This window comes from Cebus imitator, unplaced genomic scaffold, assembly GCF_001604975.1.
Source record: "Cebus imitator isolate Cc_AM_T3 unplaced genomic scaffold, Cebus_imitator-1.0 Scaffold172, whole genome shotgun sequence".
NCBI lineage: Eukaryota > Metazoa > Chordata > Mammalia > Primates > Cebidae > Cebus > Cebus imitator.
In genome coordinates, this window is record NW_016107487.1 from 3,653,919 (window position 1) to 3,680,043 (window position 26,125).

The window sequence follows — 26,125 nt, forward strand, 5'->3', positions numbered from 1 at the left end:
AAACCTTACTACAAAGAATCAAAATTCATGTATTTTATTTTGATGCAGCTTCCCTATGTCTCAATGTTAAATTACTCTGAATAACTGATACTCAATCTGTATCTTTATTCATGTTTTTTAAAGTTTGAGGGTTTTCTGACAGCTTATATTCCTTTAAAGTACAATCAAATGTACTTCTTTCAAAATGTTAAGTTAAACATCTATAATTTTTTTGCCCAACAAGCTAAAAGCTTGAAGCTTACTCAAAACAAAACTGTTAAGAGAGGAGTTGGAGAGAAATGTGATGTTATTTAAGAGTATGGCAAATATTACACAGACTTTTTAAAGCCATTCTGTCACTCTGAATCTTTTTTTAAAAGTCTGTCAGAGGGAGAAGTCCATTTCTGGCTCATGTAAACACAGCTTCAATGCATTTTACATTCTTTTCTTGCAACTTACAGCTTGATCCACACAGAGATCAACCCTTGTACTGGAAAGAGTTATAATGCAATTATAGCAATTATAAATGCTGTAGAATTTTCTAAAATCCTACAAACACAATTAAGACAAAAAAACTTATCATAAGCCCTTCAGTTACATCAGCCATATTCCTACTGAATTTTTTATCTAGATTTCTAAAGCTTTAAAGATGGAATGAAATTATATATTTTATTAAATAAGAAAACCAAGGAGAGTGTTCAGTCTTAATTTCGAGATCAGACGTCCATCTACTCTGGCATTTCAGTACTATAATGCCATCTGAGATACTGAAATTGCTTCAAGTTGCTTGACTATTTTATCTTGCATAACTATATGTTAATACCTTAAGAATTATGACAAATTGGCCGGGCGCGGTGGCTCAAGCCTGTAATCCCAGCACTTTGGGAGGCCGAGGCGGGTGGATCACAAGGTCAAGAGATCGAGACCATCCTGGTCAACATGGTGAAACCCCGTCTCTACTAAAAATACAAAAAATTAGCTGGGCATGGTGCGCGTGCCTGTAATCCCAGCTACTCAGGAGGCTGAGGCAGGAGAATTGCCTGAACCCAGGAGGCGGAGGTTGCGGTGAGCCGAGATCGCGCCATTGCACTCCAGCCTGGGTAACAAGAGCGAAACTCCGTCTCAAAAAAAAAAAAAAAAATAAAAAAATAAATAAATAAATAAATAAAAGAATTATGACAAATCAGTAAATCTGCTGAATTTGGCCAGCAGATCTTCTCTCACAACTTAAGAATATATAGTTTCAATACCAATATAGTTCCAAATACCTGCAAAACAAATAACATACTCTAAAAGATAATACTCAGTTAAGTTTCTAAAAAAATTTACCTTTATTTCTGCTCCTTTTGCTTTTTTCTGCCAATCCCAAACAGTAAGCATATGCTCATTGGAGTCGTCAATAACACATAAATGAACACCCGAATCCTAAAGAAAAGTCAATTAAAGGCATTTTGAAATTCACTGATAGGACTGACTTCCTAAGAAATACCATATTATTAAAACTGCTAACAGTAAGATAAACCAAAATCCTTTAAGTTCACTGCTCTTTGAAACATAATGAATATACTATTAAATTGTATTTTCCTCAAAAATATAAAGACTGTTTTAAAAAATATACTATTTAAATCCCATCATCCCTCCAGGCTGATTTTCACTTGCCATTCATCACTCCTATTATTCAGAGATAGTGACTCATTTTGAGGCTATCCTAGTCCCTTCTGCATCTTATGCTTCCTTCTTGCTGCCTGTATTATGGTATTTTTCCTTGAGATAGACAAGAAGAAATGTACATAATTTCATAACTTTGTTCCTCACTAAATTTTGACAGTTTGACAGAATAAGCTAAAATAAATGGCTATTTTAAAGTTTGCTGATTTCAGTTTTCCGTGAGATAAATGACTTACATTAACATGAATAAACAACGTAAGTAAAATTATAATAAATTCCTTTTAATGTATTTTTCTGAAACCATTTTCATTCACGTATTTTAAGTCTTCTAGTTTAAGAAAAATAACTATAGATGATATTAAATGATTTTTTAAAATAGTAACATCTGTGAAATATGCTTTACAATGTTATGGAACAGAGAAATATTGTAGTTAAGAGCGAGAGGCAAAGGAAGGGCAGAGCTTACTCTCTTCTCCTCTTTATCTTTCTCTTAGCCTGAATTGGAATATTATCTGAATTAGAAAAGATAGAGTTATGAGACAATTCAAGATGGTCTTAACACTGTAACAATGGTTATCAACAACCTGACAACAGTTCCTGCTATAGAGATTAATGGGAGGAAAAAAAGTAGCAAAATTATTTCATTTATGTCCTTTTATCTCCTTTTCTAAATCTTTCTCCCAATTCCTAACTTGTTGGACCCTTGACATTCAGTGTCTTCAAGCTAGCAAAGTTCCTAAATTCACTAAAATTTATCTTTCTGCTCTAAAAGTGTCCTATCCTCCATGTACCACGAAACTCCCATAATCCAGAATACAGTTGCCAATGGCTAAAAACTGAAGAGATAATATAAATACATAACTGAGGTCCTGTAAAATCTAAAGAGGTATTTATCTTTTAAATTTAAAAAGTTTATCTCCTAAAATATAGAAGTTTGCCTGTATACTTTACAATTATAATTTCATATCATTCAAGAAAAAATCAGAATGTTTGAATGAGTAAGATCTTATTTTCCCCTCGGAAGAAAGCCTCAATACTTTGATAAGACTGCTAGGGAAAATTTTAAACCCATGTTGTCATTAACTCAAAACCAAGATAATTCATGACTTTAGGCAATACAAAGGTCTGATTGTTTCCACTGCTCCAATGTGACATCAAAAAAAGCCAATATTTGTACAGAATTGGCCAAGTTTCCTATGAATTTTTTAAATAAAATAGCTCTTTTCTATGATTCAAGCTGAGGGAAAAATACATTCTATTGCTTATCGGAAATTGTACTATGCTTTGTATATATTCCTCTAACCACTTCCTGCTACTACACGGGAGCTCTACCTCAAGGCAGCACAACTATAATAATTAAGTAAAATATCTTGGATCCCAGCTCAACCAAAGGACTTTAGCACTTTGGCTGAAATGCTAGCCACTTAGCAATAGTTAATGTTAGCAATAGTTAGCATCTCATCTCATTTTTCAATTCAGGATTATCACTTTATGGACATGTAAACACAAAACTGAGCTTAACTTCTTTTCTGCTTTGTTCAGCTTGCTTACTTCTCTAAAAATTGTTACTTACTGCTTTTGAAAAATCCAGGCATCCTACTCCACGCTCAAAAGTGCCAAGTCCAATAATCTGCAGTGTGGATAAAGTAACAGAATCCCACACTCTGACGTGGGGTTGTAGAGGCTGCAAAAACACAGTACAGCAGGGCTAACTGGACAGACAGGTGGTTGCAAATAAATACCAATAGTAGACAAAACTAAGTGTCATTTTAAAAATAGGAATGGATCAGCTTCTAATAAAAAATTACTAGATTCAGACATGCCCCCAAATGAATCCTCAGTTGGTATTTTCTTATGCTGTAAAAATAAAACAACAGCAGCAAATAACTTGTGCATTTACTATGTCACACATACTATTTGATGTATGACACATAATTCATTTAATCCTATAAGCTATAGATGCACTATCATAATTATTGTTTAACAGATGAGGAAATTAGAATACAGAGATTTAAATAACTTGACCAAAGTTATATTGCTATTAAAAGTTGGAGTCAGAATTGTCATTCAGACAAATTTGCTCTGCATACTTTGCTTTTAGTGTTACTAATCTTCATTCCTGGGAAAATAAGACTTTTTATCAATGTCTGATAAACTGCTAAACAGCCCTCAAATAGCATTTGAAACTGGAAGGGATCTTGGAAGTTATCCAGTAGAAACCTTCCACTCCTTTTCTTTAAAGAAACTGAAGCCTGAGAATGTTGTGAGTATAGTCATACATATGTTATTCAGTCACCGTTATATTCACTGTTGATCTCAGAAATAAGGTATTTGTTATACAAACCAACTGCATGATAGCAAATAATAACTGAAACTAAGTGATATCAGTTCTAGTCATATATAAAATCACGAGTTAGCCAGGAATGGTGGCACACACCTGCAGTCCAGCTACTCACTCAAGAGGCTGAGGCTGGAGGATCACTTGAGCCCAGGAACTTGAGTCCAGCCTGGGCAAAGTGAGAATCCGCCCCTCTAACTAACTAAACTAACTAACTAACTAACTAACTAACTAACTAAGAAGCAACATCAACAGACCCATCAACTAGGGGAAACTGCAATACCTTTTGGCAGACACTGTTAAGTTATTTTATATAAAGAAAAATGTAATGCGTGTATCGGTCTTCCCATTTTTACAGTAAAGTTTTCTTATTTTAGAACACTTATTTTTCAGAAAAAATTTTTTATAAGTATGACTCTCTTTTGTCTTTTGAAGTGTTCTTACATCCTAACATTTTCTTCTATGCTTATACCAGAAACTCCTCAGTAATTAAATTTTAGAATAATAAAACATGAGTTGTGGTTAAAATTACAATAGATTCCACTCTAATAGCAATGTCCCTAGGTACAGAATGCATAACACTATGCCACTCACCCTTCCATCTTTATCCACGCCAGCTATCTGTCCAGTTGCAATCCTAATTTTGTCAGGATGTATAGCAAGGCTAAAAAGCAGTATTAACAATAATTTTAAATACATGAAAGTTGAAACAGAATATCTTTGTATTGACATTTTTCAAATAAGCCGTTTTTAATCATTAGAAAACACATTTTTATCTGTTTTCTTTAGCAAATCAAACATCAAATATCTGAAGATTTCTGAATTTTCAGCTGTACTTTTTCTTTGTTAAGCTGCACAGATTAATGGAACACTAAATTCAAAGAAAATATTCATTTACAACTGTGGCATGCTAACAAACTGTTTTCATTGGTTCAAGTTCCTTTCTAGTCCATGCACACAGGTATACAAATCACATTACTTTATTATAGTGAAGATGCAATGCTTATACTTTAATAGATTAAAATTACACAGTGAGGTGCTGTCTAATTTTAATCTATTAAAGTATAAGCAATTTTTCCTTTTGCTACGTAATCCTCATACATGCTGACTTGAGAGCTCCTCCATCTTTTAGGCCGTTTCTACTTTTCAACAAAAGAAAACAGCAGTGAGTGCCTTCACACATAGTGGCTTCAGCCTTTTAATTAGTTCTTAATGCTAAATTATTGTGAGTCAAACTGGGGCAAGGAATTTTTAAATAGAAATGGGAAGTGGCATAGCATATGTGCCTAAATTACTCACAGTATGTATATGGACTAGCAAAATGTTTAAAAAGACATCTTTATGTCCATATCTAGACTCTTTCAACATCTTAAACTCAAATATAAATTTTTTTGTTTCTTGGTATGTATTGCCCATTATTTCCCTAAAATACAGTATCAATTTAAATTGTCATAAAAATAAAATGTTCTGAAAGTTTTATTACTACTTCCCCATATTCAGAGTATCTTTTAAAATACTTCAATAATTTAATTGGTATAAAAAGTACCTTAATTTCTCAGATTACTAAGAAGGCTAGATTATATCAATGTGTTTCTCTAATTCCACTTGTTATTTAAATAGATTACATCTTGTATGAAGGTCAACTACATCAAAGGTAACTAAAAACCTAATATATTAACATTTTGCCATATTCAGATCTCTCTTTGTAAACAAATTCTTTAAAATTTCTGAATTAAGCCAGTACATTTGCATGGTTCAAATATCAAAAGCTATAAAAGACATACTGAGAAAAGTCTCTTTCCCACCTGCCTCATCTGCTAAGATCTCACCAACATCACCCCATCCTCACCTCCTGCATCCCCTATCTGGTTATCACCATAGTTTCTTAAGAATTCTAGGAAATTCTTGCCGGGCGCGGTGGCTCACGCCTGTAATCCCAGCACTTTGGGAGGCCGAGGCGGGTGGATCACGAGGTCAAGAGATCGAGACCATCCTGGTCAACATGGTGAAACCCCGTCTCTACTAAAAATACAAAAAATTAGCTGGGCATGGTGGCACGTGCCTGTAATCCCAGCTACTCAGGAGGCTGAGGCAGGAGAATTGCCTGAACCCAGGAGGCGGAGGTTGCGGTGAGCCGAGATCGCGCCATTGCCCTCCAGCCTGGGTAACAAGAGCGAAACTCCGTCTCAAAAAAAAAAAAAAGAATTCTAGGAAATTCTTATGTGAAAGCCAGGATGAAGAGTTTTTATTAAAAACTTTTTTTATTATTAACCTCTTTTTTATTAAAATGAACACTGTGAACATTCTCTTGTTCTTAAATATTTGTACTTAAGAATATATCGGCTGGGCGTGGTGGCTCACGCCTGTAATCCCAGCACTTTGGGAGGCCGAGGCGGGTGGATCACGAGGTCAAGAGATCGAGACCATCCTGGTCAACATGGTGAAACCCCGTCTCTACTAAAAATACAAAAAATTAGTTGGCATGGTGGTGTGTGCCTGTAATCCCAGCTACTCAGGAGGCTGAGGCAGGAGAATTGCCTGAACCCAGGAGTTGGAGGTTGCGGTGAGCCGAGATCGCGCCACTGCACTCCAGCCTGGGTAGCAAGAGTGAAACTCCGTCTCAAAAAAAAGAATATATCAGAGGGATATTTACATATTAATACATAAAATCCTTCCTCATTCTTTACAGCGACACACACACAGTGACCTATAGGTACATTACAATCTCACTAGCAGTCCCCGACTGAAAAATATTTAGGCTGTTTCTAATTTTTATTATCACAAACGATGCTGCAGTAAATAGTTTTGTAAATACATTGTTCTGTGAGTGTAAAAGGCAGTATTTTAATCATCTCCAAAAGTTCAATATCGATATGGTATTCTAATAGTCATATATTAATTTTTTTTCTAAAGATATAGGTGCCAGAATAGTACAGAAGTAAAGAAAAGCTTTTAAATGTTGGAAAACATCCAGTCTCAGTCCTTGGATTTATGGGGGGAAAGGGTTATAAATAAAAAAGTTGGAAAATATTAATAAAGTTAAATAAATAATTGTATTTAACTAAAAAGTATCAAAATACTTTAAAAGTATGCCTAAGTATTTAAAAGCTCTCACATCTGTAGTCTGACATCCTATGGCATACTTATGATCCTTATTCATTCATGATTTCTTTCTTCCCAAGAATAAAGCTTGAAGTCTAAAATTTATCCATATAGGACAAATCCTCAATAAATATCAAGTAAACAACAACTTACAGAAACCCAGAATGTCCAGTCTGTCCCATATATATTTCATACTACAGCCCAGAGAAGAGAAAGACTGTAAGCCATCTGAGAAAGCAGAAGACGTTACCATCATGACTTATGGAAGATCTGTTTTGTTGCTGCTGATACCACACCATGATTTTGGAGGCCTGTAAGTTCTTTTTTCTTTCTAAAATATATTCTATAGATGACCCATAATATCTTTACATTCTGAGCTTTCCACAAGAAATCATTTTCAATAAAAGTCAAATTTAAAAGACAAAATGAGGGCCTGAAAGAACGAAATGAACCAATGTTAAATGATACCAACCATTTCACACAGTCTGTATGACCCAGGTAGTGTCGTTGAGTTCTCTCCTCATAGTTAAATAGTACTACTACTGATGCAATGAAATAAACTATTTCCCCGGTCGGAAGAAGGTAAACATTAGCTCTACAGTCCTTTCCTCGATAACCATATCTTAAAAGAAAAGTCAAGGTTTAAATAAATACAATTTTCATGGTGTTAAATTTTTCATGGATAGTTAAGAAATTAGGAAGGTACAATGAAGAGGACTGAACTAGAAAACTCATGTCCTGGATGGGCAGAGTGGCTCACACCTATAATTCTAGCCCTTCAGGAGACCAAGGGGGGAGGATCACTTCAGCCCAAGAGTTCAAGACTAGTGTGGGCTATAGTGAGACCCCCATCTAGACAGAAAAATTTAAAAACTAGCCAGGCATGGTGGCCTGTGCCTGTAGTCCCAGCTACTTGGGAGGCTGAGGTAGGAGAATCACTTGAGCCCAGGAGGCCAAGGCTGCAGTGAGCAATGATAGTGCCACTGCACTCTAGCCTAGGCCACCTACCTTCAAAAAAAGGGAAACTCATATCCTGCCATTATTCCTAGTGCAACCTAAGTCTTTCAGTATGTTTAAGACTTAGTTTCCTTATTTACCAGACAAATATATATTGAGATCCTAATGTGTATCAGGAACAATGATGAACATTCAGTTCTGAACAACAATAAAAAAAAAGGTAGGGCCTATGTCTCTGGAGCTTATCCTCTGGCAAAGAAAACAGAAATAATCACCAAATATAAGATTACAAATCGTGGAAAGAAAAATAACAGGCTGCTAGGAAAAAGCATAAATGGAAGACCTAATTTAGACGGAGAGAGAAAGAGCGAGCGAAGGGAGGGAGCAAAAGAAGGCCTATCTGGGAAAGGGATATTTATGCCAGACCTAAATGATGAATAAGGAATAGCCACGAGCAGTTTGGTAAGCAGAATGTTTGTTAAAAATATATTGTACAGAATTAAAGGATTGGTGAGTATTTCTGAGCTGTTATCTGCCTAAGGAGGTATTGAATAATTCAAGGAACGTGGGAGGAAGTGCAGGAGAATGAAGGCAGACAATGAAGTTCAAACTACTACCTCTTTTTGATTCACTGAGTTTCTTGAAGGTTCTAAGACAAGAGAAAATTTCTAGGTGAAATTAGGAAAGCTCTCCTTTAACAATCATTATAAAAAGTCTGGCTGAAAAGTTAATTCTGGAATTAGAATCAGCCTTGTTAATTTGAGGTTACAAAATGCTTAACTGATGTTTTCTTATTGAATTCCTACAACAGCCCCTGTGAGGTATGGGTTATTAACCCCTTTTCTAAGAAAAGAAAGCTAGATTAGGTAAACTAATTTGTCAAACTAGAGACAAAGCAAACGAATTTGCTATTATGGTAGAGAAGGATACGCCCACTCCAATTTGAGCTTCTCAGGAGGCAGTTCTGTTCTAATGTCATCATAGTTGTCAACATCAGAAGGAATGAACATGGTAATTGGTCGACCTCGCATAAACATTTTAATATATTCTCCCTCTGTTGAAACACAATACAAAAGTTAAAGTCATATGTATTTTCTATACAGTCATATAAAAGTGGATTATTAATGTGATACAATAAAAACAAGAAAAAAATGACTACTTCAAAGGTTTGGTCTCATTATATATAATTGTTTTTGTTATATAGTTGTCCTGATATCCTGATTTCAGGAACACCTTCCTCAGATACCAAAATCCAAGGATGCTCAATTTCCTGATATAAAATGGTACAGTATTTGCAAATAACCTGTATATTTTCAGTCATCTCTAGATTACTCATAATATGATGTGAATACTATGTAAATAATTATTATACTATATTTTCTAGAAAATAATTACAAAAGTCTGTATATATTTAGTACAGTAGAAAACTGTTTCCCCAAATATTTTCAATCCATGGTTGGCTCAATCTGTGGATGGAAAACCCAAGGATATAGAGGGCCAACTACATTATACAGCATATAGAAAACAAAGTGATACTATAAAGTCCTAGTCCAACATATTGTAGGGGAAAAAAAGCAATGTCCAGTACCTTAACAGAGAATAATTTTTTTATAATTAAAATATATTTTATCTAAGTTGACACATTTCTACAAGAAGGTCAGGAAGGCTGAGTAGAAAAACACAAAACAAAATTTTGTGACAGCAGTTTTTCTACCTAACACTTGAAGAGTGAAGATTATCTGGATAGACAACAACCATGTTTACGACACTACTGGCTGAAACTACTGATGTTAAATGGTGCAAGTTTTTCTTATGCCAAGGAAATAACAATAAAAAGGCCACCTACAGAATGGGAGAAAATATTTGCAAGCCAACAGATATATTAAAAATTGTTCAATATCACTAATCATCAGAGAAGTGCAAATCATAATCACAATGAGATATTACCTTATACCTGCCAGGATGGATATTAAAAAGATAACAAGTGTTGATGAGGATGTAAACAAATTAGAACCCTTGTACACTAGTGGTAGGAATGCAAAATGGTATAGTCACCATGGAAAACAGGATGAAGGTTCCTCAGAAAGTTAAAAATACAACTACCATATGATGCTGCAATCTTACTACAGGGTATTTTCCAGAACTGAAATCGGAATCTTGAAGAGATGTCAGTATTCAGGTTCACAGCAGCACTATTCACAATAGCCAAGATGTGGAAACAACCTAAACTCAACTCAATAATGAAAATGTGTGTGTGTGTATTATATATACACATTATATATATAATATATACATACATTCATATATATGAATATATTATATATATGAATAGAATTATATATAATATATATTACATAATATATATATATTATATGTAATTCTATATATAGATGAACCTTGAGGACATTATGCTAAGTGAAATAAGCCAATCAAAGAAGACAAAGTACTGCATGATTCCATTTATACAGTATGTCTAAAACTGTCAAATTTATGGAATCAGAGTAGAATGGTGGTTATCAGGGGCTGGAGGAGGGGGAAATGAGGAGTTACTAATTAACAGACAAAGTTTCAGTCAAGCAAGATGAATAAAGAGAGATATGCTGTACAATATTGTGCCTATAGTCAACAAGGTGTTGTACACCTAAAAATTTTGTTAAGAGAGTATCTTGTATTAAGTGTTCTTGCAAGAATAAAAAACAAAAACACGACCTCAAGATTTCACATGTAATACTTTTTGAGATTTTCAAGACAATGCTAAGAAACGGTTTTCTTATTAGCAGCATAGGTATCTTGTATTTACATTAACCAATAGGTGTTTGTAAGATCTGCAACAGTCTAAAACTGTTAAGAAATACAAGTCTAGAATCAAATCAATATTATACATCTTTTACAAAAGGAAGTACTTCACTTAACAGATGGAATATTTTTTTTTTTTTTTTGAGATGGAGTCTCGCCTTGCCACCCAGGCTGGAGTGCAGTCTCCCGAGCTCAGCTCACTGCAACCTCTGCCTCCCAAGTTCAAGCGATTCTCCCTACTCAGCCTCCCGAGTGGCTGGGATTACAGGCATGCACCGCCACAGCTGGCTCATTTGTATATTTTTAGTAGACACGGAGTTTCACCATATTGGCCAGGTTGGACTCAAACTCCTGACCTGGAGTGATCTGCTCCCCTTGGCCTCCCAAAATGCTGAGATTACTGTGAGCCACTGTGCCTGGCCGCAATTGTTTCTTAGTCCTTTGAAAACAAACAAAACACACAAAAAAACCCACTTATTCCTCCCTCTAGCATCCCAGCCACCTACATATAGACAGGTTTAATAAATATTGATGGTGATTGTGAAATAGTTACAAAAGGACCTAAAGGAGAGACAAGGACTTAATATAAATACATAGGAAATGTGTAGCACTTGCGAACTTGTCTGGCATGATAGGAAAGTAGCATCAGAACCAGACTGAAAATGTGATCATCAACCAGAGGCTGATAAAACCTTAGGATCTCTAATAATGACTTATACTACATAAGGAGAACAGTATGTAACAATGCAGTAGTTTATATAACGCAAACCATGAAGAGAAAGGAAAGATAAATTACTTCTTGAATGTCTGCCAAGTATTTCTTCAGTCAGATTGAAAGTCTGTTCTTGGGACGGGCATGGTGGCTCATGCCTGTAATCCTTGGGAGGCCAAGGTGGGCAGATCACAAGGTCAGGAGATCGAGACCAGTCTCGCCAACATGATGAAAACCTGTCTGTACTAAATATACAAAAGTTAGCCAGGTGTGGAGGTACATGCCTATAATCCCAGCTACTCGGGTAGGCAGAGGTTGCAGTGAGCTGAGATCATGCCACTGCACTCCAGCCTTTCCAGCCTGAGTGACAGAGCAAGACCCTGCCTCAAAAAAAAAAAAAAAAAAAAAAGAGTTGCTCTTGTTATGGGTGAGAAGTTCAGGTTATTTTTATTATTATTACTCACAGTGTGGTTGGCCTCAGAGTTTGATCTAAGAACAGGCTAAGGCCTCCCACACTACGGTTTTAATACCACATGATGTATGTTTTCATTAGTTCTGAATCTAAGAGTGGGCTCTCCTTCCTGATGATTTTTAGCACAGCTGAAATTTGATAACAAAATGATTACCAGCTGTAAATATCCCCTATTTCTGCGGTCATCCTGAGCTGTGTTTCCTTGTCCTTATTTGTATAATTTACTCTGATAGGTGTCAACTTGTTATATAATTTTCCCTCTAGTTTTTAGGATTACACACTTTTTGAAGGCAGATATCTCATCCTTTGGAATTTATTCCAGGATCTTTGGTCAGAGGTGTAAATCATGAATGCTTTCTGAATGAAAAAGCATTTAATAGATGCTTCTATCACCACTAAGAAAGGAATGTAGGCACAGCAAATGGGGAAGGTTAGTGATAGTATCTAGGAAGAAAAAAAATGCTCTCCTTTTGGAACAGGCAAGCTCAGAACACCGTATTAGTTATCAACTGTCAAGCAGCATAAGAAACCAAGTAGATCTAGTGCTTCTAACTTTTCTTTTCTTTTTTTTTTTTTGAGACAGAGTTTCACTCTTGTTGTCCAGGCTGGAGTGCAATGGTGCGATCTCAGCTCACCACAATTTTGTATTTTTAGTAGAGACAGCATTTCTCCAAGTTGGTCAGGCTGGTCTTGAACTCCTGACCTCAGGTGATCAGCTCGCCTTAGCCTCCCAAAGTGCTGGGATTACAAGCATAAGCCACTACACCTGGCCAACTTTTCTAACGCGATATAAAAATGGCAATGCATACTAGGATGGCAATGCTTTCACTACCTGTAAATTGGTCACATGTTAGAGATCAAGTATATAACCTAAGTACTTCAAACAATTTCTGGCAATACATTATAGTGAAAAGGCCATGAACTTTGGAAAAGACTATGACTTGAATCTCAGCTTCACACTTTTTTAGCTGCAAGACTAAAAAAGTTTTCTTTTTCTCAATACATAAAGTGATAATACTACTTACTGTTTGGAATTATAAATGATTAAATATCACACTGTAAAGCATAATGTGAGGTTCTTGACAAGTATTTATCCTTTTGCCATTGAAAGGGATTTATGGCCACTCTAAACACTGTTTAGCAATTGCTTGTGATTTAGTACACTATAGTATCTCTTCATAAGCTTTAAAGTGACTGTCCACAGAACAGCAAGTTTAAGCAAATAAATCAGAATTCTTCTGATTCTTCTAGACCCCCAAAACTGGAATTTCAGTTTTATATTTAACTGAAAGGTAGGAGAGTGTGATGCTACCTCATTTCTGCAAACAGAAAATTAAAGACTGTTTGAGCCTTTTCTCCAATACTGCCAGGCTCAACTTCCCCAAACCAGAGTTAAAGAACAGAAGGACAACCAAAATGCTAGAAATATTAACTATAATTTTATGGTATAAAGTGACAAGGATCATTTTTGGAAGGCTAAAATCTTTTCTTTTTTTTTTTTTTTTTTTGGAGGTTTCACCCAAGTTACCCAGGCTGGAGTGCAATGGCGCGATCTCGGCTCACCGCAACCTCCGCCTCCTGGGTTCAGGCAATTCTCCTGCCTCAGCCTCCTGAGTAGCTGGGATTACAGGCACGCACCACCATGCCCAGCTAATTTTTTGTATTTTTAGTAGAGACGGGGTTTCACCATGTTGACCAGGATGGTCTCGATCTCTTGACCTCGTGATCCACCCGCCTCGGCCTCCCAAAGTGCTGGGATTACAGGCTTGAGCCACCGCGCCCGGCCAAATCTTTTCTTAAGGTTCTTTATCCAAACAAAAGATTTCAAGTCTCACTTAATGATCCAGTTATTTTGTAGTTATAAGCCAATATTTTAAAATTCCAATGAAACAAGAAAATCTGTAAGGATGTTTGTATTTTGCCCCCTTTCAATGATCCAGCTGTAAAAATAAATCAAAAATGTAAATACCCAAATAAAAAAAATTAAGAGAATTTAGAAGGATATAATGTAACTCTCTTATTTCGCAGATTAAAAAGATTCCTAGTTCCAGTACTTGTTAAACATTAGTAGTTTACTAACTAGCATAAAACTTGGGTCTGAAAAATCTGACCAAGTACTATTATAAAATGCTACCTTAATTTTTTTCTTCTATAGGCAGAGTTCTATTGACTGATAACACTTCCTGAATTTTTAATTACACAGTGGGGTGGGGGTGAGGGGTGCACAGTGTAAAAGCTATGAACCTAACTCTTAGGAGCTTAGATCAGAGACATAACCATGTCTTGTGCACCTGTTAATCAACTCTTATGCTAATTACAGTAGTAAGCCAACTTAGTTACCCTCCTTTTTGAATCTAAACCTCCTTTAATCAGATTTCTTTTGTTGTTTTGTTTACAACTCTGATTGTCATAAAATTAATTGAAAATACCTGATATAAGAGTCTGCTTAAGCATTTTAGATAATTTTTGCTGCTTGAAAAAGGCTTTCTTTGGGATAAGACAGAAAAGAAATCTACTTCAACAATACGAGACACATAAAACTACTAAAAGACTCACTATACTGCTTAAAACTTTTCTGTAGGCAAAATATGGTTTTATTTAAAAAATTCCAACTCACTGGCCAGGCGTGGTAGCTCATGCCTGTAATCCTAGGTCGAGGCAGGCTCATCACCTGAGGTTGGGAGTTCGAGGCCAGCCTGGTCAACATGGTGAAACCCCATCTCTACTAAAAATACAAAATTAGCTAGGCGCATGCCTATATAATCCCAGCTACTTGGGAGGCTGAGGCAGGAGAATCGCTTGAACCCGGAAGTTGCAAACAGCTGAGATCCCACCATTGCTCTCCAGCCTGGGCAAAAAAAAAAAAAAAAAAAAATCCAACTCACTTATATCCTCAGGAAAAATTATTTTAAGCACTAAATGAAAAAGCTTTCAATTTTATATGAATATACCAAGTTGTACTTAATTTTTTAAAAATAAGGACTTTGAAAAGGAAACTTCAGATATCAAAATATTTATCTCCCTGACTCTGCTTTCTCAATTAACTATAGTAGGGAGGGAATCAGGAGGCCTCTGCAGAACATTAAAATCCTGTATATAAAAATTCTGATTAAATAGGATTAATGAGAAGCTTCAACTATAATGTGTTATTTCTTAAAGCAAAGAAACAAAAAAACCTGAATCAAAGCAAACCGTGAAGATCTGAAAAATCTGGGTGGTCAGTATATGGGTGCTCAATATATTATTTGAATATATTTTTTAGAAAGATTAAAATAGTTTACAATCTTTAAAAAGTTTAAAAAGCATTATTGAAGGAAAACAATAGAATATTTTTGGTGAAACTGTTCTTTAGAGAACCAACTGTGAGTATAGTTCAGGGAGATGGCACGTGATTTACCATGCCTTTTCCCTGCATTCTTGGTATATGTCACTGATCAACTGCAACTCTTTCTGGGTATACCTAATCACAAATTTTAGAATTCTTTTCAAAGTGCTTTTGGAAAACAGTAACAATTAATGGAGTTAGAAATATGATATAGAATATAACTGCCATTTCTGGACAGGACAGATTTTTTGAGATGGAGTCTCAGTCTACTGCCCAGGCTGGAGTGCAGTGGCATGATCTCAGCTCACCGCAACCTCTGCCTCCCAGGTTCAAGTGATTCTCCTGCCTCAGCTTCCCAGGTAGCTGAGGACAACAGGTAGGTGCCACTATGCCTGGCTAATTTTTGTATTTTTGTAGAGACAGGGTTTTGCCATGTTGGCCAGGCTGGTCTGGAACTCCTTACCTTAGGTGATCTGCCCACCTTGGCTTCCTAAACTGCTGGGATTACAAACGTGAGCCACTATGCCCAGCCTGGACAGGACAGATTTCTAACTGTGATAATATTTCCCTCAGTTAACTGGCATGCTTGAAGACTGAACAATTTCTGGTTAATTACATTTTCTAGTTTAGGTTTTTAAAAAGTTATGTGTATGGCAAAAATACAAATAATTTTAATGAAAAGACTTTAACCACAATAAGTATGTATAAGTTTAGGACATTCTCTAATGAAGTCATATACTCGACATGCAGAGAAGGCAATTGGGGCTTTTTTCTTAGCTGAAAATAAAGGGGATGTCAAGAACATGTTCTTAGAAGTTGGGATAGTTTCTATTTAAAAAAATTGGATAGCCTTCAAACATATTTTAATCTAGAAGACTGCTACTAACCAAAACATTATGAAATTAGAGCTTTGCTTTACAAGGCTTTAACAAAAAATCTCCAACAGAGAAAAGGTCCTTTTTTTGGTCTCCTTTTAAAATACAGATGGCGAGATCAGCAGCCTGGCAGGCCTGCTGTCCTTAGCAGCACCTTCTCTCCCTTCTTAAAAATAAATAGATAGATAGATAGATAGATAGATAGACAGACAGACAGACAGATAGATAGAGAGTACTTGGACAAAGCCCAGATGTGCGGATCCAAGTTATGTTTATACAGGTTATTAAAAGGGGCAGTTTGTAAATTTTAGAACTAGCCAGGCGCAGTGGCTCACGCCTGTAATCCCAGCACTTTGGGAAGCTGAAGTGGGCAGATCACTTGAGCCCAGGAGTTCAAGAATAGCCTGGGCAACATGGCGAAACCTTGTCTCCACAAAAAATACAAAACTAGCTGGGCACAGTGGCACATTCCTGTAGTCCCAGCTACTCTGGGGGCTGAGGTGGGAGGATCAATTGAAACTGGGAGGTCGAGGCTATAGTGAGCTGTGATCATTCCACAGCATCCCAGCCTGGGCAACAGAGTGAGACCCTATCTCAAAAACAAAAAAGAAAATAAATAAGTTTTAGAATTAAGTATGTATCTCCACTGGAAATGCATTGGTTTCCTGTCCTTTCTGCTTAACCATACTCAACAAAAAGACCTAAGTGATATCTAATCTAAGCCTAACTATATGTAAGGAAACTGAGGCCCAAGGCCTCAGGGTCATATGGGACATTTTATCCGACAATAATGTTTTGTTTTCTAAAATCATTTCCTTTAGCAAATAGAATTTTCAGCTTCTCCCAAAGTTATGAGTTATCTAACTTGTAACTTTAGTATAGAACTGTGATTCTTTAATTTTCTGTGATATAGGTCATTTCACCCCTAACTGGGTCTCACGTTTACTACTCATTTGCCCTTTCTGCCATACCACTTTGCTTCCCTTTCCCACATGAGGTACCTTGCGAAGCTTCTCTTGCTTGGAATTAATCTGTATTTTATAAATGTAATTGATAACAAATACAAAAGTGTATGTACTCTATGATGAATGACCTCCGTGCTATTTCTTAATACAGCAAGAAAGTTCTTGCCTCAAGGCTTATGTACTTCCAGCTTTCTCTGTTCATGAAATCCTTTTTACAGTTATCTACATATTTCATATTTCATTCACTTCCTTTGGGTCACCATATCAGAAATGTCTTCCCTAACCACTTTATATAAAATAGCAATTCTCTACTCTCCTTATTCTTTCCTCAAATTTATCACACTCCTGACACATGAAGTTTTTATGTTTTGTCTAGGAAGCATGAACATAAGTTCCGCACAGCTCAAAAGTGTAACTGCTGTAACTCTGAGTGCCTAGAATAGAGTCTAACAAAATAAGCTTTCAATAAATATTTGTTAAATGAATGAATGAATGTATAAAATGTCTATCTGATAAAGAACAATAAAGAAACACATCAGAATTGTAATCTGTTAGAATGATAAGATTATTCAGGTTTTTTTCCTTTCCTCAATTTTATAAATGAGTTTGTATTATTTATTTTAAAACTGTTTGATAAACCATTTGGCTACAAGAAGTTACTGAGGGATTTTAGACGGTATATAATTTAAAATGACTTTTACAGTATTTTTAATCTGAAGCCATTTTTAGACAGCTAGCTAATAACAGTCAATTACTTCTCAATTTTCTAAGATATAACTGTCCTTCCATCTTGATATACCTGTACAGTTAGGATATTACTGTACTGAAGTGGTAAATAACAATAAATCTAATCTTAGAGCAGGGAGGCAGCACAATAAGAGGAAGCAGAGTGAGATTTAGTGATTGATAGCTTCCTTTTTTCCTCAAAATAAGCAGATTTCTTTCCAGTAGAGATCTGAGTCAGTTTCTCATCATGACCAGGTAATTATGTGTTAACTCTAAACAGCCCTAGTTTGAGGTTCTATAAGAGAAAAATAATTTAAGATTATTCAAGTCTGAAAAATCATTTTGAGGACATTCAGATTCTGCTCCAAAAATAATGAGGCCATGTTATTTTCCATATCTAAAAAATGTAGGACAGGTGCAGTGGCTCACACCTGTAATCCTAACACTTTGGGAGGCAGAGGTGGGAGGACTGCTTGAGGCCAAAAGTTTGAGACCAGCCCGGGAAACACATTGAGACCCCACCTCTACAAAGTAATACAAAAATTAGCTGGGTGTTATGATGTGTGCCTAGTCTGAGCTACTAGGAAGGCTGAGGCAGGAGGATCACTTGAGCCCGGAGTTCAAGGCTGCAGTGAGCTATGATCGTGCCACTGAAATCCCATCTGGGTGGCAGAGTGAGATCCTGTCTCTAAATAAATATATTATAAATTCAAAATGTGATGTATAGTTGGTTCCTTGGTTTCCAACTATACATTAGGGGACACTGGTTCTAGTATCTCCTGTAGATAGCGAAATCTGTGGAGGCTCAAGTCCTTGATATAAAAGTTGTAGTACTTACATGTAACCTATGAATATCTTTCTGTATACTTTAAATCATCTTTAGATTACTTATTAGTTGTTATACTGTATTGTTTAGGAAATCATGACAAGAAAAAAATTTATACACGTTCACTACAGATGCAACTTTGTTTTCCTTGAATATTTCAAAAGCAGTTCGGTTGAATCCAGGAATGTGAAATCCACAGATATGGAAGGCCAGCTATACTTGATAACTATTTTAAGAATTAACTTAACAGCAGTCTCCTTTTGTTTATTACAAAATTTGTCTAATTGTTGTCTATTTTCCACAATATGCAATTTTATAAATGGTGCTTAAAGTCCCCCAACTCAGCTCGAAAAACTTTTTAAAATCAGTAACTCACCAAAGTCAATACTACTATACTAGAACCTAACTGCTACGTCTAATAATAGATAGTCCTACAGGGAATCTTATTCAAATTTTAAGTTGATATGCTAGGACTTTATCTCTGCTGTATCTGGAGTAGAACTCGGGAAGAGAGTAATGAAAAGGAATTTAGGTTTCAGAGTATGAACATACAGGTCAGTAAGAGACTCTTTTTAGGGCATAACCTGCTCTTCCTCTCACACTGGACTTCAGATTGCCCTGTGTACATCCCATTCCACTTTCTACTGCTTTCAACACAACCAGTTTCCAGCTTTCTGCCTAAGCAGTGGCTGGAATATGCAGCTTTCTAGCTTTTCTCCTACTCTGCTCTGTCTGAAGGACACAGGCCCTTCAGGTAAAGTATTCTCTGCTACCACTCACCTAAATGTACCATATGTAAATAGGCTTCTTCTCAAATCAAAGCAGATGGCTTGGAACATGTCACAGCTATCATTGCCAATAAAGGGCTAAATTAATGGCATTATTAAAAAAAAAAAAAAAGTCCAAAACCGACAAATATTAGCATTGATAGCTAAAATACAAGAAAATGTGTGGTGAATATGCTGTGCAAAATGCATGCCAGACTTTTAAAATAGCTTTACAACTTAATAATATCATCTATTTAACAATTATCTTTTCATCTTACTATACAACTCTGAGGGCAAGATTTTACTGCCAAATTAATATATTAATAACTAAAACTTACTTGGTATTACATGCCAGGTACTGGGTACACTTTATTACTATCTTTAATTTTTATAGTATCCCTTTAAGAGCTTATTACGATCTCAATTACAGATGAGAAAACAAAGAAAGGCTTAGGGAGGTGAAGTAACCTGCTCAAGGTCACTATATCCAAGTCAATGGTGAAACCAGTCTCTGGACTTCAAAAATCCATGTGTTTAAACATCTACATTACATTGTTTGCTATACATCTCTACACACAGGTTAAGACTTAGAGACAACTCAAATTCAATTTGTCCAAAACCAAACTCCTTTCCACACATCTCCTCCTCCTCAAATGTTCCCTGTTTTAGTAGATGCCACTTACCTAGTTGCTCAAGCTAGTCTTCGTAGATTTCTTCTGTTCCTTACCTCTCATAGCCTACTCATTTCCTGAACCATTTAGAAGCCATCTACTTCTTTCCATACGCTCTGCTTCAATCTCAATTGGGCTTGAACTACGTAACAGACTGAAGGAAAGTGTTCTCCTTATAAATACACTCTAATATCACAGTCTATTCTCCAGATATAATTTAGCTGATTAAAGTGGCAAAGAAATATACTCAAATTCTAAAAATAAGGCTCAACACAAGCAACATTTGATGTTATTAAATTCTAACATCTGAGATAATCTTTTTGAGGTAAAATTCTTGTAACAGAATATAACCTGTTTTTTAAAATATCCTTTTCCAGCTTTTCATTCATCCTCTCTAGACACTGGCTAAAATCCTGTTTAGGGATGCTTCTGAAGCTACCCTCCCCTTTTAAAATACATTTACCTACTTATTTACCTAAAAGGCTTTGAAAACTGTGTCACCAACACACACCACTCTCATATAACAATCTTAAGTTCTTTTTTCCTTCCAAAGAACATATAACAAACAGGAAGGCAACTCTTTCTCATTTACCATATAAGGATTGTATAAAATTTGACCTCTATAACAAAACATCTAACAGCACCTTTTTACAGTTATAGTGTTTTCTATTTTGAAAGTATTTTCATATATATTATTTCATCCTTCAGTAAGCTTTATAATTACTATATTTAGAGTAGAAAACCACTCAGAGACATTGTCATTTAGCCTAGGTCATAAGCCTATTGTGCATAAGAGCCAGGACCAAACATTAAACACAGCTAGTCCTCATTCACGGCTCTTCCTATCATATACCACTGCCTCTATTAAAAAAAAAAAAAGTTCTCAGGCCAGACTTGGTGGCTCATGCCTGTAATCCCAACACTTAGGAAGGCTGAGGCAGGAGGATTGCTTGAGCTCAGGAGTTTGAGATTGGCTGCTTGAGCCCAGGAGTTTGTTGCCTAGGCAACAAAGTGAAACCCATCTCTACAATAAATACGAAAATCAGCCAGATATGTGGCACGCGTCCATAGTCCCAGCTACTTGGAAGGCTGAGGTGGAAGGACTGCTTGAGCCCAGTAGGTCAAGGCTGCAGTGAGCCAAGGTAGTGCCACTGCACTCCAGCCTGGGCAACAGAGCAAGATCCTCTCCCTTAAAAGTTTTCATATATAATGTATTAAGAATTATCTCCAGGCTGGGTGCAGTGGCTCATGCCTATAATCCCAGCACTTTGGGAGGCTGAGGCGGGCAGATTACCCGAGGTCAGGAGTTCGAGATCAGCCTGACCAACATGGAGAAACCCCATCTCTACCAAAAATACAAAATTGCCAGGCATGGTGGCACATACCTGTAATCCCAGCTACTCGGGAGGCTGATGTGGGAGAATTGCTTGAAACCGGAGGTGGAGGTTAATGTAAACAGAGATGGCACCACTGCACTCCAGCCTGGGCATCAAGAGCAAAACTCCGTCTCAAAAAAAAAAAAAAAAAAAACTCCAAAAAAAAAAAAAAAATTATCTTCATAAAGAAAATTTCATTTTTTCCTCGAAAGTGCCTCAATATTACTTAATCTATGTTGTATTATTGAAAAAGGGAGAAAGTAAAACCTACTAAAGAAGAATGCCAGCAAAATTCAACTTCATTTAGAATGTCTATGTAAAAACAAGACTCAAAGATGATTACAAATACTTCTTTCTTTCCTTTTAGAACCAAAAATGTAAAAATCCACAGAAATCAAGTTAAATATCTAAAAAAATTTTTAACCATGTTGTAGTTGTTACTATAATAGACCAGAAAATAAGACTAACTATGACACAGAGAAACGAGCTGTGAAAACCATGCACAGAAAGGTCATGCTTTCATTAAGAACAGCATGCTTCAATTAAATTTGCAGGCAATCTAAAGAGAATGTAAAACTGAGGTATAAAACTTACCTACACTGCAATTAAATTAAATACACACTTGCAAAAAGTCCAATTTCTTTTTTTTTGTTGTCAGGAAAAGCCAATAACAGCAAGTAGCCAGAAGTTACAATTAATATAAAAGAAAAACTTAAGAGGAAATGGATTTGCTAGACTCATTATATTTTCAGCCTTAGCATCAAGAAATGAGTGATTATTTGCAATGAAGTTGGCAAGACAGGAAACTGAGTTAAAATTTATCAATCTTTTAAATGGCTTTTCTAACTTTCTTTTTAAGGAAGAAAACTCCTCTAGTATTTTCTCTCTCTTTGTAAAACTGTATTTTTACTGTTCACCTTGAATTTTCAGAGCTCTCAGAAGAAAGATGGATTTTTAAAAATGTAGCCGGACCAAGTGTTGTGGCTCACGCCTGTAATCCCAGCACTTTGGGAAGCTGAGGTGGGAGGATTGCTTGAGGCCAGGAGTTTGAGACCAGCCTGGCCAACATCGTGAAACCCCATCTTTACTAAAAATACAAAAATTAGCCAGGTGTGATGGTACATGCCTGCAGTCCCCAGCTACTTGGGAGGCACGAGAATCTCTTGACTCAGGGGGCGGAGGTTGCAGTAAGCTAACATTGCGCCACCGCACTCCATCGGGGGCAGCAGAGTGAGACTAGGTCTCAAAAACAAAACAAAACAAAATAAAAAGTAAAATGTAGCTGGATTAACCTAGTTCAAATCACCATACTTCCTTTGTCAGGAGAAAAGTCAGGCAGCACAAATAATGAAAAGCCAAATAAGAGATCCAAGAAGAAATTAACTTAGAAGGCAACCAACTGCGTAGCTTATTCTTACCTTGGCTGTTTTTTTCACGAGTTGACATTTTTGCTGGTTGAGACAAAAATGACATTATCTTACAATAAAAATTGGGTATTTTCCTAAATGACTATAGTAACGCACTTCTCTTTGCTTACTATGAGCTAATAAAGTGCACTGAATGAAAATAAGTCAATATTCTTTTCAATTAGCAAAAAATAAACTTAAAAAAGCAAAATAAAAAATTTTAAAGGCATTTTAAATTTACCTTGGTTGATGATGACATCTTTATGCCTAGAAAAGGAATTTAAGGAACACATTTATTTTATAATTTTATATGGTTGACCATTAGAATCACCTCAAGAAACTGTAAAAGCTTCAGACAGATCAACGAGACAGAAAAACTAACAAGGATATCCAGGATTTGAACTCAGATCTGGAACAAGTAAACTTAATAAACATTTATAGAACTCTCCACTTCAAACACACAAAATATACACTCTTATCAGTACCACATCACTCCTACTCACAGATTTAAATGAAATATTGGTTTGCTGCTTGTTTGTTATTTTCTTCCCTCATCTTTTTCCTGTCTCCATTATTAACCACAATTATTGGCATAAAAGAGGTTTTCAATACCCATTTTTAGACTGCATTCTAGCCTGGGCAATAAAGCAACACTCCCGTTCTCTCTCCCTTTTCCTCTTCCTCTTTCTTTCTCTCCTTTATTCATTTTTTTTTTTTTTTTTTTTTTTTTTAAAAAAAAAAAAAGAAACTATAAAAGCTTCAATGCTTAGGCTATAACCTAGATAAATCTCTACAAGTGAAAGTAAGAAATCAGTATTTTTAAAGTTTCTCACTGATCAACTACTAATATACGCTATTTTATAAAACAATGAATATCCCACAAGAGCATCTAAACAGTGAAAGTATAAAAATAACTTATAAAAAATACTCAAATCTTGTATGATTATAATTTATTAGCTGGCTGGGCATAGTGGCTCATGCCTGTAATCCTAGCACTTTGGGAGGCTGAAGCAGGTGAACTGCTTGAGTCCAGGAGTTCAAGACCAGCCTGGGCAACATAGCGAAACCCTGTCTCTACAAACAAACACAAAAATATTAGCTGGGCATGGTGGCACGTGCTTATAGTCCCAGCTATCCAGGAAGCTGAGGTAGGAGAATCACTTGAGCCCAGGAAGGTGAAGGCTACAGCAAGCCGTGATCATGATGGTACCATGGCACACCAGTCTGGGTGACTGAGTGAGACCCTGTCCCCCAAAAAAAAAAGACATATTTTTTGAGTTGGGGAGCATTAATAGGTACAACTTATTGTAGAAGACTTGAAAGAAAACATACACCGAGTAAGGGAAGTTTAAATTATAATACACCATTTTTAAAAAGATTTAAACCAAGGACGGGTGTGGTGGCTCATGCCTTGGGAGGTCAAGGTAGGCAGATCATGAGGTCAAGAGATCGAGACCATCCTGGCCAACATGATGAAACCCTGTCTCTACAAAAAATACAAAAATTAGCTGGGCATGGTGGTGTGTGCCTGTAGTCCCAGCTACTAGGGAGGCTGAGGAAGGAGAATTGCTTGAACCTGGGAGGTAGAGGTTGCAGTGAGCCAAGACAACCTGGTGACCGAGTGAGACTCCGTCTCAAAAAAAAAAAAATGTTCAAACCAGACATACATAACTGTACATGCAAACATAATAGCCAAAGAATTATTACTTTTCAAATATAATGAAGAAATAACAATACTTACTTGTCTGCATTTTTGGTAACTTTTGGTATTAATTTGGGTGTTGGAGGTATTTTTGACAATTTATTACGGCTATCATCTGAATTTTCCCATGAATTATGTGACTTTTCAGCTGGTGATGGTCGTTTTATGCTAGAGAGAACATTAATTTCTTAGAGAAAAATTCTGAGTGGCAAAGATACGTAATTGACAGTTTAAACAGAACACAAAAGCAGCAATTAACATTTCCTTAAAGCTAATCCAGAAAAGAGAAGGATTAGTTGAAAGTTTGCCTGGATGAGTGAAGGAGTTAAACAAGGCAACCACCAAATCTGTATAATAATTTTCTGTATCACTCAGAAGATTCACCAGATCAATGAAACTCTGAATAAAAAAAAAAAAAAAAAAAACTTTTGTTAACAAAAAAAAACCTATTTCCTTACATTTGAGTAATATTTCTTATAATTTGTAGTTACAAAAATCCTGTACTTTTTCATGACGATTGAATTTTATAAGGCTGCCACTTTCATTTTTTGTTCAATTATGTCCTCAAGTATTTACATTACATATGGTACAAATGACAATTTCTAAATATAACAAGGTATAAACTCTTGTTTATATCTTTAGGGACAATTTTACCAATGATCAGAAATAAACAAGACTTTACATAAGAATGTGGTTATCAGCAATCCTGATTTCCTATACTTGAAAGTGAAATTTGTTTCTTTACAAATTATTTTTTCATTGCATTGCTAACTATCCTCAAACTCATCCAGTCTCCAATACTTCTTGCAACAGTATATCCACAGAGCAATTTAGAAGGGCAAGCACATTTCCAGGAGACCTCAAGAAGCTGAAAAAAAGATGCTAGGACAAAGAAGATATCAAGTGAAATCAGAACCTTAAAGAGACCAATTATAAAAAGCCACCTTAAACCACATACAATCCAAAGTTATGCAATATTAATAAGCTATATCCAAGAAAAAACTCCACAGGAAACCAGGCAGAAAAATTACAAACCATTTAGATAGGGTAAGAATCTGCATGAGACACACAAAGGATTTTGTAAGTGGTAAACATGCATCAATCAAGTGAAGGGATTTTGGTTTCCCCAATTTCCACTAGCGATTTGAGGCAAAATATTAAATTGATCAAATAAAAATATACATCTTTTAGGAATGGTTGTCATTTATTTTATTAAAATTCTAGCCAGTTCTGGAAATGTTTTAATAGTTTCCTAAGATTTCCAAGCTGATGATAAAGTATGTCTATACCTAATCATAAGGCTTGAATAAGCATTTCTAAACAGGCAAATTTAATTAGGTTGGTCTCAGTATTTGATTAGGAGGCAGCTGTAACACTGAACTCCCAGCATGCAGGTTTAGATTCTCAATTTAGGCTCACACACATTGTTAGAATGTTTCTCCCTTTTTCCCTTCTCATAACT

At 35.9% G+C, this 26,125-nt stretch overlaps 1 protein-coding gene across 4 annotated transcripts in view; it reads right to left on the reverse strand.

Annotated features, from left to right (window-relative positions):
• EML4 (EMAP like 4) overlaps positions 1–26,125 on the reverse strand; it is a 157,759-nt gene that overhangs the window by 37,839 nt on the left and 93,795 nt on the right. For 2 of the 4 annotated variants that reach the window (XM_017544876.1, XM_017544878.1), the window contains 8 exons: positions 24,703–24,831; positions 23,203–23,228; positions 22,974–23,006; positions 8,975–9,098; positions 7,560–7,709; positions 4,580–4,649; positions 3,221–3,331; positions 1,309–1,404 (listed from right to left, as the gene is read on the reverse strand). In XM_017544876.1, the coding sequence (XP_017400365.1) occupies positions 1,309–1,404; positions 3,221–3,331; positions 4,580–4,649; positions 7,560–7,709; positions 8,975–9,098; positions 22,974–23,006; positions 23,203–23,228; positions 24,703–24,831 (739 nt within the window). The remainder of the gene's footprint in view (positions 1–1,308; positions 1,405–3,220; positions 3,332–4,579; positions 4,650–7,559; positions 7,710–8,974; positions 9,099–22,973; positions 23,007–23,202; positions 23,229–24,702; positions 24,832–26,125) is intronic. The other 2 variants (XM_017544879.2, XM_017544877.2) reach the window with 1 other exon arrangement.